The sequence below is a fragment of the Alosa sapidissima genome, chromosome 3 (assembly GCF_018492685.1).
Source record: "Alosa sapidissima isolate fAloSap1 chromosome 3, fAloSap1.pri, whole genome shotgun sequence".
In the NCBI taxonomy this organism is placed as follows: Eukaryota; Metazoa; Chordata; class Actinopteri; order Clupeiformes; family Clupeidae; genus Alosa; species Alosa sapidissima.
Window position 1 is genome coordinate 3442870 of NC_055959.1, and position 12512 is coordinate 3455381.

Genomic DNA, 12512 nt, shown 5'->3' on the forward strand with positions numbered 1-12512 from the left:
CACATAGTATCTTCTGGTAATATAGGTAATGTTTTTAGGTAGTCACAGCTACTCTAAATGGGATTATCTTGCCTCGCATATCAGAATGAAATTAATAGTTTGAATTCATCTTGAAAATATATTCAATTATGTCGGAGGCTTTGGTGACAACCCCCTCTAATTTCCTTTTGGTGCGACTATCTGAGCTCCCATACCTATGACCTACCTAAGCTATGATGGCTCTATAGAAATTCACCAACATATGTTTGCTCACATAAAACTTCTTCAGTTTTCTAAGGATGTAAAGTCTTTGTTGTGCCTTCTTGATTAGTGGTGTGAGTGGTGTTTATTTCCCCATTTCAAAATGCAGATATATGAGCCAAGAAATTGCGCTAATCACAGGCTGATCACATATATTAACTGGAGCATTTAGTCCTTAAAATCCACTGCTATTTTTGAGGCGTTTAAAGTTCTCTTCTGATTGATCATACTGGTCCTGCAAACTTTTTTTGTATTTTATTCTAGCACAAATAGTGTTTTCATTATAGGAAACTTAATAAGAATGTGCTACCTCAACATTGCACTGTAAAAAAATACAGCATTTTTAAATCTTTCATAGCATCACCTCATGATGCATTTGTTTTTAGAACCGTATGATGTCACAAAGCTATGTAGATAGAGATTTTTTCTGATGATTCAGTCAGTAGCACTGACCATGACAAAAAATTACTTACAGACTGGATCATTTAACACACATTAAAGCCAGATGGACCATAGAAGATGGGCATCGGCACTCTCACAAGCTCATGCCTTTGTGAGGAAACAGCTTTGCACACATAGTTTCTCTGTCTCCTTGTTTCTGGATGAGCTAGCAAATGTACCACAAGTCACTGGATGGCTTTTTTGTAAGGTTCGCTTGCTTGACGGCAGCTTTAAGGAGGTGACAGAGAGGTGAGAGAAGGTGGATTCAGCCATATTCAGAATTAATGATGTAAAGTGGGAGATGTCAGTGGGAAATGACGATGCTTTTGGTATTTATATGGCCTGCAGTAATGAAGTGTTTAACAACACTGTTCGATGGAGGAAGGAGATTGTGTTTGAATGTGGAGCTACTGTCAACGTATCAACGGGGGTCCTCGGCAACTGCATATGTAGAGTTTCAGTCCGTAAGGTCAGATGCTGCAATTACCCATTTGTTAGTGTTTTATAATTACTAAGTAGTAAATTACTTAAAGTCTACTAAATCTACTGTTCTTTCTTTATATTGTCTGTTATTTCTTGCAGGACAGAAAAGGAGGAAGATCTTACAAGAAGGTGAAAAAGTTAGGAAAGTCTACACATTTAGCAGAATCTGATAAATCTGATCAGATATTTGATAATTTATTTTTGTGTCCCTACGTTAGTACTTGTCACTCTTTTTTTTCCTCATAATACTAGGTTGGCTATGTAGACTTAAATCTTGTTGAGGTTATTGGCTGTGGTTATGTGACTCGAGACTGCCTCCTGGAGGGATACATGAGCAAGCACAGCAAGTTAGACAACTCATTTCTTAAGGTTAGAAAGAACATATCTATGTTTTCCATAATTTTTACATTTTTGTATGTAATTTATATATAGGTCCGTTAGAATTGTGGGATTAACATATAAAATGATTCAAATACAGATCGGATTGCAGCTGCAACTTCTTCAGGGAGATCCCTGTTTCAGAGTGTAAGATCACAGATTGATGTCAACAATGAACAGTTGAATATTCTTTTCATGATCAAAGAAGCATAATCAGAGTATCTTTCATGCAAATATTTATAGTTATTGTAATTGTTATTATTGTTATTATTATTAGTCCGTGGTTATGATTATAATTTATTTAAATTAAAACTTCATTTTAATGCTAATAAGGTTTATTGTTGTAGTTGTAAGTCACTTTGGATATGCATCTGTTTTTAGTGAATTAGTAAACAAAAACACAAAACATCTTTGTATTTCATTAACATGTCTCCATCTTCAGTCTTAAAAGTATATTTAATATTGTTGAGGAGTGTGAACTTGTATCAGCATCATTATGTCTTGTGACTTTGGTTGTTGTCTTACGTAGACTTGCACAACCCCCAGTCCCCACGTTCCCCACATTCCCCACCCTCACCACAGCCATACTGAGAGAGGGATCAGTGTCTCGACTGGAGAGTGAACCCAGGGCTTCAGTTGAGGTCCTGAGAGATCAGGTAGAGGTCAGTAGAGGGCAAGTAGACGAGGCCTTGGGTCAGAAACTAGAGGAGCAGGAGAGGGCCCTGGTGGCAGAGCACCTTACTCGTCTAGACCAAACCCACGTGGATGCCTGGGAGGTGGTGGAGCAGCTGTGCCATGAGCTGCTTGGATCTGACTTAGAACTCTCCAAATCTATTGAGGGTAAAAAACATGTGTGTTTTGTCTGGCAACAAGGTTAAAGGTGCCATCCTTGGTTTTAATGCATTATTATCCTACTTTTGTCAAATTCAGCAAAACTTACCTCTCATTCTCCTTGCCGTCTAGTGTGTGTGCTTGCTTCAAAAACAATGCAAGTGTCTGTGTACAATCTTGGTAAATGGGAGGCAAAGTGGCTCGTCTAAGCAATAATTAGTGTTGGGTCAGATTACTTTGAAATGTAATCCATTACTGAGTACAGACTACACAGCAATTTTTGCCATCATAAATCAATTTTGTAACAGCCTAATGCATTGGATTACAAAAATAATGTAACGTAATCCGAATACTTTTGGATTACTTTAAAATAAAAAACTCAAAAATAATTAAATACATTGATTTTCACGCCTTTAGTTCGTTTTAATCGAACTCAAGTGCATTTGAGCCTTTACTTACTAGTTGTAGTAAATGATGGGAGTTAAAATCACTGGATCGTTGCAAATTAGGCCTACATTTCATACCTTTATTCACTTCCTAAATAAATAGCATGCTCGATTGGCAATAACGTGAAACATGGACAAATGTGGATGCATGAGGAGATACAAACAATGTTTCATACTGTATGGTCGGCTGAGTAAATCATATTAGTTTCTAGTTCCAGTCACGACTCGTTTCCAAACTCAACAATTGGCCAGAGGGGCCCTATCATGACAGTCAAAAGCCCATCGTCACTAGTCAAAAGCCTATTCAAATTTAGTAGGATGTGTCCAGTCCATATTGGGAGGGTTTTCGTTATCAAACGTCGAGCGCATGGCGCAACAAGGTGTTCCTAGGTTTTTCAATCAGTCATGGGTGTGTTTGGGGCGTATAACATCATTTAAACCAATGAGAATGACATTGAAGTTGTTAATTGCCACACCCCTGGGTGCATTGTTTAAAAAATAAACGTGCAAAATAAGGAATTAAACTTCGCGCCGGGTGGAAAGCGAGTTTTACGCCATGCGCCAGTGTGCAAAATAGAGCCCAAAGTCACAGATGCAATGAGCCAAGATCGCCCAGCAAAACTGTCACTCCAATGTGTAGCCTACAACAAAGTAGCTCGAAATAGCCGGAATAAACACCAGAGGGAGCTGTCCACTCAATTCCCACGCAGGTGGTCCGCCTAGTAAACAATGCGTGTGTGAAACCAAACCGGACAAAAGTTTGTTTGCAACATTTAAATGTATTGACTGCTGCGGACCAAGTAACCAAACTATAGGTCTAAAAACGCACTAAAAAATACACTCAATCAAGATGATTTTGATGCTACACTGATATTTACAGAGAATATGATGCCAGTGCAATGTCAGACATCATATTCTCTGTATCAGAGGAAGTGATAAAAAAAGTGTATTGAATTGAAAAGGCCCTTGACACTGCATATGACTGCATGATGTAAAGCTGCTATACAATTTTGTATTTTTTTTGGTTGAAGAAAATGACTGTCTTTTTATATTTTAAAAATACTGCAAAATAATCTCTGTGAGACATCTCTGTGATAATGTCATACAAGCGCAGAATATATGGAATGTATGGAAGCTAATTGGTGCTGACTTATGGCCAGTGATTTTGACCACTTTTTTCGGTAACGAGTAATCTAACACGCTACTATTTACAAACCAGTAATCAGATTAAAGTTACTTATCTAAATCACTGTGCGTTACTATTTTTGTCATTTTCCTTGGTAAAAAGATATATTATTTGCTTTCTTCTTGTCAGCATGAGGACAACTCATGTGTAAAACCACGCAGCGACACAAACGTAAACAACAATGGAGGGAGGAGAGAGATGCACGTTTTATCTATACAGTCATTATTTTGAGTTTGGGTCAGCTAAACATGACAACATTAAGGTACGTTGTACATTCTGTGCTGGCGACAAAGTGCTGTCTAGCTAGACACACCAAGTCTCCCGAAGTTTTGGGAGTCTGAGTCCCACATATTGATATCCTGATGCCCGCAAATTACATAAAATCTCCCGGAACCTAGAGCGAACAAGAGCACGTGTAACCCTTCCTGTGTAAGACTTAGATTTCACAGAGAGGGAGGAATTTACAGGGTCTTTCAATTTAATTGAATAATAAACAAATAAATTGGATAATATATCTGGTTTCAAGGTGTAAGAAAATATAGAATTTATTAAGAAGAAAGAGAGAGAGATGTATATAGGGTAAATATCCAGGTAGATAAAGAAAATAATGAATAGATTAATAAGAATAAACTAGAAAAGCATTTCCTGAAGGAAATACAGTGCATGAAAATGCAAAAAATATGATGTAAAATATCATACAGAGTAAAAACAAATAATGCAGATATAGTTGCAATAGTGTTGCTAGGGTACATATGTTGGTTGTTATGCCAAATTAAGTGGTTGCTATGCTGGTTGCTTAGGTAATCATGTTGGTTGCTATGGTGGTTGCTAGGTTGAAGTTGTGGTGGTTGCAAGGCTGTTGCTAGGGTATTTGACATGGTTGCTAGGCTGTTGCTAGGGTACTTCAGGTGGTTCCTAGGCTGTTGCTAGGGTAGTAATGGTGGTTGGTATGCTGGTTGCTAGGTTAAACTCATTGGTTGTTAAATTGGTTGCTAGGTTGTAACTGTGGAAGTGGTTGCTAGGCTGTTGCCTGTGTATTTGACATGGTTGCTAGGGTACATGAGGTGGTTGCTAGGCTGTTGCTAGGTTAGTTGTGGTGGTTGCTATGCTGGTTGCTAGGTTAAACTCATTGGTTGCTATGTTGTTTGCTAGGTTGTATCTGTGGAAGTGGTTGCTAGGCTGTTGCTAGGGTATTTTGCATGGTTGCTAGGCTGTTGCTAGGGTACATGAGGTGGTTGCTAGGCTGTTGCTAGGTTAGTTGTGGTGGTTGCTATGCTGGTTGCTAGGTTAAACTCATTGGTTGCTATGTTGTTTGCTAGGTTGTAACTGTGGAAGTGGTTGCTAGGCTGTTGCTAGGGTATTTTGCATGGTTGCTAGGCTGTTGCTAGGGTACATGAAGTGGTTGCTAGTCTGTTGCTAGGTTACTTGTGGTGGTTGCTATGCTGGTTGCTAGGTTAAACTCATTGGTTGCTATATTGGTTGCTAGTTTGTAACTGTGGAAGTGGTTGCTAGGCTGTTGCTAGGGTATTTGACATGGTTGCTAGGCTGTTGCTAGGGTACATGAGGTGGTTGCTAGGCTGTTGCTAGGTTAGTTGTGTTGGTTGCTATGCTGGTTGCTAGGTTAAACCATAGACTGTAAAAAATATGGACAAAGCGTCTGTGACGTCACCCATAGATTTTCTGAAGAACGGTTATGAAGCCGTTTATGGGCGGTATGGGCGGCGCCATCTTGGAAAACCTTGGGAAATCCTAACCCCGCCCACCTCCTGAGCAAGCCGGTGAACCCGCCTCGTCGTCAGCCGAGCAGCCTCAGCTAAGCTATCTGTAACGTTAGGCCTACAAGATGGACTGGCACAGACATTGCTGTAACATAATTTGCTGGTAAGTTTGATCTGCTAACGTGAAGTTCATGTATGTTTCTTAATACCATGTTCAGACACTTTTTAATTTTGTATGCTGAAAGGTATTCGGGTGAACGGTTGAAAAGTTGAGAATGAAGAGTTGAGTTTGCAGATTCTAGCTTCTAGGTAAAATAAACTAACGTTAGCTATCCCTCCCTTGCTGAAGTTACGGTAAAATAACGTAGAGTAATTTAGCAGTTTAGCGTTACAGGTTCAGCAACTCATACTGACAAAAATGTATCTTTGCCTTTATTGTTTTGTGATTAACGTTAGCATCTCATATCCTCAGTGGCAGCCATCATTGTAACGTTAATTAATTTACGATAACATCAGCCAGCTCGCTGTATTCTGTCAACGTGTGGTGTGAATTGATAACAAAATCGTAGTAGGGTATTAGTTAACTTGTACATCATGAATTCATTTTGATTAACTCTTAATATCACGTTTTGAAATCGCTATATTGCTCTAAAGTTGTCAGTGGTATCTTGGTCTAAGATGACATTGAAATTTCTCATCGGTGGCCATTTCACGATCCAGCGTTCATGTTCGGTTAGCTTGCCTTATTTCCCCTTGTCAGGCCAGTATCAAAATCCATTTAGTGTCCGGTGTTTGGCATAACAATGCCAATATTAGTGTAGTTTGTCACTGAAGACCCATTTCAAATCGCACAATAGTACTACAGCATTGTACAATAACTGTACTTTTGTTGATTACAACAAGTAGTGTTGGTTTGCATTATTGTATTATCTTGTAAGATATATAGGTACTAATGAAAAGTTTACCTTTCTATTTTGGCAGTTCGCCATGGGGAGGAGGCGGCAAGGAGGTCCATGGGCTCTAACCTGGGACTAGAGGTCCAGGTGAAGTGGTTTGGCTGGGGTGTGGTGATATTGAACCCATTGAGACTATACAGTACATTTCACTTTATGTCTATTGATGGACTGTTACACCTACCCTTTACTTATGCCAAACCCATTTCTGTTCTTTAAATATCAGAAAGCAAACTTACTGTTGATGGCACTGAACTTGCACTTGGAAATGTTTATGGAACTTTTCTGAACTGTGAATTACATTAAAACTCATGCCAAACTAATTTGCCTGTGCTTTCAAAAACATTTATACAAATCCGTCAGCTTCAGTCAGTAGGTTGAATTGAAGACCCAGATGCAGAAGTAAAGGTGATTTTTTACTTGTATATCTTGAGCATTACAGGTAACCACTGAATTTGTGAAACTAAAATAACAAAAACGAATATGTACTAAGCTAGTACATAGTCAATACATATTAGATCACTTTAAAGACACAGATGCAAATGCTGTAAATAAAGGTGAACAAAGTCCTTGAAATCAGAAGCTGCCACTGCTCAATGACTTCTGCCCCATCTGGTAGGATTTCAAAATGTTCCAGATCTGAAAACAGAAATATTGGTATATGTCACATCCTTGAACTTACTGTAAACTATGAACAAGTGCTCACAAATTAAGCTAAAAAATATATTTTTTATGTGGCAATCATAGACTGTGGAGGCAATATATGACAACAACGAAGTAAGATTTGCAGACTCACTCCCAATATTTATAATGAACAACAAACTCACAGAACACTTAGCTGAATGGGGACAGGACACGCGTATTCAACTATTGCACATGCCCTGTTTATGCGGGCAATAAGCAAAAACAAATGTGGTGTATTTAAAGTAATGTAGAATAAATATTTCTTGTGTTTTCAGTGAAACAGTGTAAGCTCATATCTACACCCTATTGAGGTAGTTATTAACAGTTAGGCCAAGGTCCAGTCAAACAGTAGCCAGCCACTGGTGCCATATTGTTTAATTATGCAATCTGTATCCAACCAAAACCTGCTGATTTGAAGGCATAATACAACTACTTTCCGTGTGTGACTTATCAAAAGATGCTAATGATAAATTATTTTGATAGTTATTGCACAGATGTGCCCTGGACTGCTCAAAATAAAAGGCTACTCTAAATGTCTGAAATGCATTCATGTTTGTTCAGTATATGGTAACGATGTCTGGAATATACAACCAGTAGGTTGCTCCAATTAAATGTATGTAAAATGTCAAAGTACCATGGAATCAGTGCTGAAGTGATGCTTCTGAGTGTCGACTGCACAGACGAGAATTGAAGTTAGGAGTCCAGAGCCCTCTCCAGCACCCAGCCTGTCTGGATTACCTACAGGGAAACTTTGCATAGACAAGAAGTGTTCGTTCAAATTTGTGTTTAACAAATAAATGGCATCAATAAGAGTTTCAAACGTCAGTTATAACTATCGCTTGTTATCACAGCTCCATGTTCAAAGTATACGGTCAATGGTTCATAGCGGTTCACAATTTTGCCTCAGCTAGCCGACAACAAGCCTTTTAATGCTTCGGCTGAAGTTTTTTTTATCTTAAACGTGACAACCCAAAGACTGTATAAATTGTCAATGGACTAAGCATTCCCACAGAGCGTATTTACAAAAGGTTTTTTGACGAGAACATGCTTTGTTGCCCCAGTATGTGAACTAACGTTAACTTTAGAGCTGTCTGTTCATTGACTCACACCTGGCTAGTATGACCAACGTTAAGCTAACTCATAACGGGAGCACAATGGTTTTCACTAACGTTAACTTTATTCAAGTTAACTAAATGTATGTGTGTGCTTCTGCCATTTGGTCATCATTTTCGATATTAACTTATTTGAGGCGATATGACGCTAACGTAGCCTAACGTTAGTGCCCACTCGATGCTAAATAATGCTAACATCTAGTGCTACGTGAAATAGTAGTGGAATGAATGTCACTTACCTGAAAAAACTGGAACGAAGTCTTCTGAAAGTGTCGGTTAGTAGGCTTCAATTAATAGCTTAGCAAACCATTTTATGTCAGCTTTTTGAATAAAGATGTTCAGAAAGGATGTGGTAACTTTGTGTATAATCATGGCTGAGACATCAAAGTTTCCACTCAGCTGGCAACGTCTGCTGCTGTATGCCTCGACGTCAGCCGTCAATCAAGCCGACAACGCCCTTAATTATTCATATATTTTATATCTAAATGTGATCTAAACTAATGAGTTAGAAAAAAATTCACCCCCCTCACAGTTGTCAGGCACTGGGAAACTACCGAAAAGTACAATAAAAGTCCATGGGACCAGGCTTTAAAAACATGTATTTACGCTGTGAAAACGGACATTTTAACATGGGAGTCTATGGACATTTGCTCGCTTTTGGGACCAGTCCCTAGCGGATTTTCGATGTATTGCAGTTTTTCGAACTTCCGGGTAGGCTTCATTGTTCAGATTAGAATGTTGCCGCTTGGGTTAAACTCATTGGTTGCTAGGCTGTTGCTAGGATACTTGAGGTGGTTGCTATATTGGTTGCTAGGTAGATGAGGTTTAATAGTTGGAATGACTGAACCAAAGATCCTTGATTACTAGCTACTTTAACCCTCTCTGACTGAACAGTTAAATAGGTGGATAGTTTAAATTGTTAAATTATTGGAGAGGTAGATGAGGTTTAACAGTTAAACAGTCCCTCCAGGAATTCGCGATGTTGCGATCGCAACAATTAACGCAAATTCAGCAAATCCTCGTGAATTCTGGGCGACCTCGCAATTTTGTTCAAACACTGCAACTTTTTCGCAAATTTGACCAATTATCATGGTTTCCGCGTGAAATTTCACCTACCACAACAGCCCCTCGCGCAGAATATTGACTCAGATGCCACACTCACTTCTGCAGACACCAGAGACTGCCCTATAACTTGTTCATTAGTGGTTCTCAGTGTAGGGACCAGGTTAACATTGGGGTACCATCTACTACAAGAGGGGACTGGTGGCCAATTTTGTATATTCTAACATTTTAATGCATCAATCTGGTGCACTTTGAAAAGAAATTCAGAGGTTACACTTGCTTATTTTTAACTATGGATGGAAATATGTCTGCTGTAGCCTAAACTATTTTGCACTTCAGAATTTTAACCATGTACACACTGGTGGAATAGTTATGATGACACTCAAAAGTTCACATTTCAAAAATGGTCAAAAATACATTTCAGCACACCATGAAATTATGGTCACCTAAGTGGTCACCTTGTTCAGCTAGTTAATCTAAGATAAGATAGTTATCTTGGTCATATACATAGCTTGCTTATTCAGGACAGCCTGGGCTAACCATATCTGGGAAAGTATGATGTGATAATATATGTATTATGTCAGGCTTTATATCAAGAAAAATAAATTGTGTCTCATTATTTTTTTTCTTTACATTTTTGCAGTAATAGGAAGTCACTAGGAAGGCAAGGAAGTATGCCAGTAGAAATATTCATATATTAAGTAGGATTGTCTGGAATCTGGCAATATAAGAACAATGATAGTGGGATACTCTATGGCTAAACAATTTACAAAAAATGATGTACTGACATAAATAGTTTACATTAAAATACAGTATTTTGTAGTTTATTTTGATACATTTAAAAAGAGGGTATTTGGTATTTTATTTTAAAATATGATGTATTTGCCCATCCCTGTATGTATTGGATTACAAAAATAATGTAACATCATTTGAATACTTTTGGATTACTTCAAAATAAAAAACTCAAAAATGAAATACATTGAATAAAAAAGACAGAGCTTACAAATACATTGAATAAAAAAAGACAGGGCTTACAGATAGCAAGCGGCACTTGCTGCAAGGTTGTGCTGGCTTGAGCAAATGGCTCAAAGATTTGTGTTGTGGTAATGGTATTTCTGCTACTTTATGGTACACATCGTCAGGACTCGAACCCACAAACAGCAGCACCTTGGATTCGGGAGTCAAGCGTGCTAACAATTGAGCTAAAAGCCCGGTCTGCTGGCTCTCTTACTAGCACAACTCTTAAGGTGTTGGGAAGGAAGTTCACACAGTATACACACTACATAGATATGTACCAGCTAGCTACAGGTACCAACTGGAATAGGCCTATGAGCAGACATTGGGGGGTGTCCTCATTTTGGCCAATTTGTCCTCACTTTATAGATAACTTGTCCTCCTTTTCAGAGTCTGGTTGGTGGTCACCCTAGTTCTGCTACATTATAGCACACATGTAGCCTTATACTTCCCCTTTTAAACACAAATTATGACTACAACTGGTCTTGTATTTCTGCACAGAACCACTCACATAAAGTGGACAAAATAGGCGTCCATTTTATTCTCTAGCTGGGTCGCAGTTGGGTGTGCTAAAAGGCAATAACCCCTTAAATTATGACTTCTGGCAAGTTTTGTGCAAACAAATGGCAGATTGAGACTTATAATATAACCATCAACACATTTAAGGCATCTTGCTGTGAAAAAAGATGGCAATTACAAAGCATGATTATCACATATAGTGTGACCCGTGTTATTTGAATGAGGGGCCCCACTTAGATATCAGGGTGAATAATATAACCTATGTTATATGATTGAGGAGCCCTATTAAGACATATCACATAACATAACCTATGTTATTTGACTGAGGGGCTCTATTCCGATATCAGGGCTGGAAAACGAAAAAATAGTAAAATAGTAGTGACTTCACGCAGAGGTTTTGGCTTCAGAGATCTCTGAACACTTGGGCCCCTGGGCCTTGGTCCATTAGGCCAGTTCAGTAATCCATCCCTGCTCATAAATTTGCCTGTTTAGAACTTCTGAACCGTTTTGGAATTCCTGGTGTGTGATATTCCATATGTAGGTCCTAGTCTTATTCGGGTTTTAATAGCCTAAATGTTCGAGATAAAAAAGCCGATTTAGAAAGTGTTCTATGCCCCATTGAAAAAAGTATTTTGAGTATTTTCAAAATACAAAAATACAGTATTTTATTTTGATACATTATGGCTACAGTATTTTGCAGTTTATTTTGATACATTTAAAAAGAGGCTATTTGCTATTTTATTTCAAAATAGGCTACGTCCTGATGTATCTTTGCCCATTCCTGTATGTACTGAAACACATAAACAAAATGTAATCAAGTAATCTTCAACAATGTAACTATAATCTGATTACACATTTTTCTTATTTAATATGGTCTGATTATAGTTACTTGTTTTTTTGTAATCTGATTACGTAATCCAGATTACTTGTAATCAGTTACTACCCAACCCTGTATCTTGTTTGCACAGATGCAGGACTAGCACTTTATGTCAGTGAAGATGGCTCTACAACTCTGGGTGTTTCTCCTCAAGAGAACAGGTACATTGTATAAGTACCAATGTATGGCATAACCTAATGGTCCTCATATGGGTTTCATGTAGCCAATAACATGTAGCCTGTAGCCAGAGATCAAGTTCTTAACCCCTTGGTGCCAGTGTAGTGTTTTTGCCCCTTATCCAGTTAGACCATAGTATACTAAGTTCTATATATAGAGTCTATGAGTTAGACCATTCTTTCTGTACTTGGAATTGTGAATTCAACCTAAATACCAGCTCGCTCTTTCTTTTTTTTACAGGGACTCCGATAATGTAATGGAAAATGTCATCATTATGAAATAAAAACTCCAAGCATGGCTGATGTAGTAGCCTACCCTAAATAATAAAAATAAAAATAAATAATAATCACCTGCAGTGGTGTTGGCTGTGTAATAGCAACTTGAACTAAAG

General features: G+C 38.2%; 1 protein-coding gene and 2 long non-coding RNA genes across 3 annotated transcripts; 2 read left to right on the top strand and 1 right to left on the bottom strand.

Annotated features, from left to right (window-relative positions):
• Positions 1 to 246: 246 nt before the first annotated feature.
• LOC121705045 lies at positions 247 to 12470 on the top strand. The gene is made up of 8 exons (XM_042085750.1): positions 247 to 930; positions 1030 to 1150; positions 1264 to 1293; positions 1417 to 1533; positions 1643 to 1689; positions 2072 to 2382; positions 12036 to 12105; positions 12362 to 12470. The coding sequence occupies exons 1-8, from the start codon at positions 746 to 748 to the stop codon at positions 12402 to 12404; spliced, it is 924 nt and encodes a 307-aa protein (XP_041941684.1). The 5' UTR covers positions 247 to 745; the 3' UTR covers positions 12405 to 12470.
• On the top strand, positions 5729 to 6996 carry LOC121705048. The gene is made up of 2 exons (XR_006030709.1): positions 5729 to 5886; positions 6705 to 6996. It is a non-coding gene; the product is annotated as an uncharacterized LOC121705048 (long non-coding RNA).
• Positions 7146 to 8874, bottom strand: LOC121705047. Its single transcript, XR_006030708.1, has 3 exons — positions 8712 to 8874; positions 7995 to 8109; positions 7146 to 7315 (listed from the first exon to the last, which is right to left on the bottom strand). It is a non-coding gene; the product is annotated as an uncharacterized LOC121705047 (long non-coding RNA).
• Positions 12471 to 12512: the final 42 nt, after the last annotated feature.

What these genes read in the sequence shown, in the direction of transcription:
- LOC121705045 (XM_042085750.1), top strand. Translation starts at nt 746, where the DNA reads ATGGACCATAGAAGATGGGCATCGGCACTCTCACAAGCTCATGCCTTT. An exon ending in GAGGAAGATCTTACAAGAAG is followed by an intron (nt 1,294 to 1,416) that starts GTGAAAAAGTTA and finishes TCATAATACTAG; the next exon opens with GTTGGCTATGTAGACTTAAA. An exon ending in GTTTCTCCTCAAGAGAACAG is followed by an intron (nt 12,106 to 12,361) that starts GTACATTGTATA and finishes TTTTTTTTACAG; the next exon opens with GGACTCCGATAATGTAATGG.